Genomic DNA, 3,641 nt, shown 5'->3' with positions numbered 1-3,641 from the left:
AAAATAAAGCATTATTATTTAAATCACAAACTTAGCTTCAGATTCCTTCTTGTGCTTTGTACAATGCCTGGTGTTCAATACATGTTTTTAAAACAGATTACTCTAAATTCCAAGATTTTTTTTCTACTGAAGATATAAAAGCAATCCTTGTTAGATTTTTAGAGGTTAGTTCCCTGCTCTATCCCAAGCACCTGGAACAGTTCCTGGTACAAAGTAGGTACTCAGTAAATCCTGTTTCATTAATTGAATGCCTAAGCTAGATCGTCCCCAATGGTTTTGAACATTCTCTAAAAATACTGAATGCCATAAACTCAGATATTAGGTAAATATTTCTTTATTAAATGATTAATTCCATAAATAAATTCTTTTCACTGAATATAAAATTAAAATCATTTACAAATTATTCCAGTATTACATTTCCCCTCCCTCCCCGAAAGCTACATTTTGATAAATAAAAACATTCAGTCTTAAAACACCTGATTTCTGTTTGCAATTTAGAGGGCAGATAGCTGCCTCTCATGGACACTCACAGAGTGTCACCTTCTGGAAGGGATGGACCCCCCCTCCCATTTACTTCTGTCAAAGGATGGAGTCTTTAAGTGTCCAACTAATCTTATTACCTTTTACAACTGTAAAACCGAAATGGAAAAAGCCTAGAGAAAAATACGCTTACCAAATAATTTACAAACAGAAAACAGAACGTCATCAACACCACAAGCTCCAAAATGAAGCAGTAACGTGTGCTCCAATATTATGAAGCAAAGTATTCTCCAATTGCGGCTGCATTAGTGTCCACGTGCACCAGCACACCTGGCAGTTTCGAAATACCTTAATACTACTCAAGAATGAGCAGTGCATCCCTTCTACAGTGAGTCCCTTCAGCCCGCCGCCCCCACCCACGCCTCCAGGATGCTGACACTCTTCTCTCCCCACTTTGTCCGCCCTCGTGCTGGAAAACGCAGGTAGCATTTAGTCCCTAAATTTGTGAATGTCATTGAACAGTCTGTAGAAGGGAAAGGCTGCCTCGTTGGCATGCGGGCAGTTGTAGTTGCATTTGCAGGACTGGATCATCATGACGTTCTTGGAAAACGTCTCCCCATCTTCGCAGCGGAACCGCATCTTCACAGTCCTGGTCTGCTGAGGCGTGCAGCAGCGGCCGTCCACGCAGGAACCGCAGTACTTGGGCCGGTATTTCTTCATACTCGAACATCCAGCGTAAGTAAACTTGACCGGTTCAGGGGATTTCTTGGTCTTGCTGCATTTCTTGCCCTTCTGTAAGAAAGAGAAGAGAAGGGAAGTTAGTGTTTCTCTTTCTTGGAAGAGATGCTCCCATCTCACCCAGGGGACCAGTCTACACGGCACCGCAGGCACTTACTTTCAGGCTGCTGTACACTGGCTGTCCACAAGGCCGCACTTCACAGATCCGGGTTTCCTTCAGCAGGCGGCATTCAGGGTTGTCATTGGTAACGCGTGTGGAGATACCAGTTCCACAGGTTTTTGAGCATTGGGACCACGAAGTCGTTTGGACGATACATTTCTGGCCATGTGAAGAAGGGCTGTACAGAATGCGAGGTTCCATTCCAAAAACTAGAGGGACAAACAAGAGGGATGATTCCTCAGAGGCATACCGACACAAACAGATTCAGGTTCTCATTTCTCTGAAGTTTCAAACTAGGAATGCGTTTCAGTACAATGTCTCAGTCTTCACTTACCGGGGAGCCGCTTCAGGGAGCCGCCTTTTCCAATTGCAATTAATTCATTGTTTCTCGTTAACTCCACCTCCGAGGCATCGAAGGCCAGCTCCTTGCCCAGGAGGCCGTCCCTGTCGTCCATGGGGTCCTTGGCACCATCCTCGTCACAGACCCACTCCTCACAGCACTGCCCGGTAACTTTGACCAGCCGGGGGTTGGGACAGCCCAAGCTTGGGAGAGAGAGTTCTTGGGGACACAGAGGAATGCAGCCCACGGCGCCGTCAATACATGTGCACTGATGTTTACAGTTGGGCTGGAAACTTTCCCCATTCTGGTAGATTCTGGAGTTATATTCACAGGGTCTGCCCTCTGACTGAGCTACAAAGAGCACCAAAAAAGAAAGGGAGAAGAGAATAAAGTTAAGATTCCGTACGACGGCCTGAAACTCAGACATATTTTCTGCTGCTAAATTCAATTGATGGTAAAGTTTCCTATGATTCCCCGGAGACTCCAGAGCAGAACAATAAGTTAGTCAGGAATCACTTTTCCGTATGCGCTTTTCGTTGGGCCCAGACACACTGAATTGCATTCCAGACTGCTGAAATCATGTGCCTTTCTGCCAAGCTACCAACAACAAAGCATCACCATACATGGTCGCAAAATTACTAAACTTCTGGACTACGGGGACTATTCTTTTTTTAAAGGGGCCAAACCACAAGCATCTTACCTCTGCAGATCCCCTTCAGAGCGGTGGAGCTGGCGCCGAAGTTGCATTCCAGCCCCTTGGTGTGGTCGCAGGGCTGTGTTTTGCTGCAGTCCTCGTTGAGCTGCTTGGCGCAGACCTTACAGCAGCCGCAGGCGTCCCGAACCAGCCCGACTCCCGGGGCGCACTTGGGCGCCTCCAGGGGGCAGTGGCAGGCTGCGGGGCAGGTGGAGAGAGCCTGGAAGGGGGAAAGGACACGTGTGAGGCTCGGCGCGGTGCGCAGGAAGGACGCCCCGGGAAGGGACGGGGGTGTCTGACCCGGGCGGCAGGGGGTCTCTGATCCCGTCCAGCCCGGCCACCCCGGGCGGCTGCGTACGCCGGGAGGGCCCCCCGGCACGTCTTCAGGGCGGGCTTAAAGAAAGAGCTTCCCCGAAACGCCCCGCCGAACTTCCGAGTCTAGCTTTTCCGGCCACAGGCCATCTGGGGAAAGGCGAAGGGGCTGCTAGAGCGGACGGGGAGGCGGTGGCCAAAGAACTCACCAGCCTGGCCAAGTGGAGAAGGGTGACGGCGAGGGCGAGCGTCCTGGCGGTGCTGGAGCTCATCGTGGCGCGCAGGAGGGGTCCGGACGAGCGCGGAGGCAAAGACGCCAACACACCGGTGCGTAGCGGCCGGACCGGCGCGGCTGAGGCGGTGGGCCGGGCGGTGGGCCGGGCTGTGGGCCGGGCGGCGGAGAGGCGAGAGCCAGGCAGGCGAGCGGGCTGCGGGCGTCCTTCTCTCGAGGTCCTTGCCGGGGAGGGACGGAAGGCGCGGATGCTGCTCGGGGGTGCTCTCGCTCGCGGTCTGCCCCAGCGCCCAGAGCCCGCCTTTTATATGGGCCGGCCGCGGCGCCGCGTGTTGCAGTGACGTCGGCCCTGTCTGTGCGTTCCAGAATTCTCAAACATCTCAGGAATGCTGGTTGGCGCGGGCTCCTGCCAAGCGCCTCCCCTGGCTCCGTTGCACTTTTTTTTTTTTTTTTTTGTCCTGGACCCGTCAAGAAAACAATCTTCCGTTTTTTCCACTTTAAATAACGACTTCTGTTGGGGAGGGCTCTTCTTGGAGTGATGGTGGTGATGGAGGTGGAAGGGCCGAGGGGGGCGAGTTCAGAACTTTGCCTGGACTGGGAGGGTGGGAGGACCTGGAGGGAGGAACAAAAGTCGTTTTGTTTGGTGATGCCGAGTTGACTGGGCCGCCTTGGAACCCCTCACCCA

The 3,641-nt window shown here is 52.2% G+C and overlaps 1 protein-coding gene across 1 annotated transcript; it reads right to left on the bottom strand.

Annotated features, from left to right (window-relative positions):
• Nucleotides 1-318: 318 nt before the first annotated feature.
• CCN1 (cellular communication network factor 1) lies at nucleotides 319-3,230 on the bottom strand. Its single transcript, XM_065878661.1, has 5 exons — nucleotides 2,934-3,230; nucleotides 2,419-2,632; nucleotides 1,713-2,069; nucleotides 1,376-1,587; nucleotides 319-1,272 (listed from the first exon to the last, which is right to left on the bottom strand). Exons 1-5 carry the CDS (start codon nucleotides 2,994-2,996, stop codon nucleotides 970-972), a joined length of 1,149 nt encoding a protein of 382 aa, XP_065734733.1. The 5' UTR covers nucleotides 2,997-3,230; the 3' UTR covers nucleotides 319-969.
• Nucleotides 3,231-3,641: the final 411 nt, after the last annotated feature.

Source organism: Phocoena phocoena, chromosome 1 (assembly GCF_963924675.1).
Source record: "Phocoena phocoena chromosome 1, mPhoPho1.1, whole genome shotgun sequence".
Taxonomy (NCBI): domain Eukaryota; kingdom Metazoa; phylum Chordata; class Mammalia; order Artiodactyla; family Phocoenidae; genus Phocoena; species Phocoena phocoena.
Note: the sequence above shows the minus strand (reverse complement) of the source record. Positions and strands in the feature narration are given on the sequence as shown.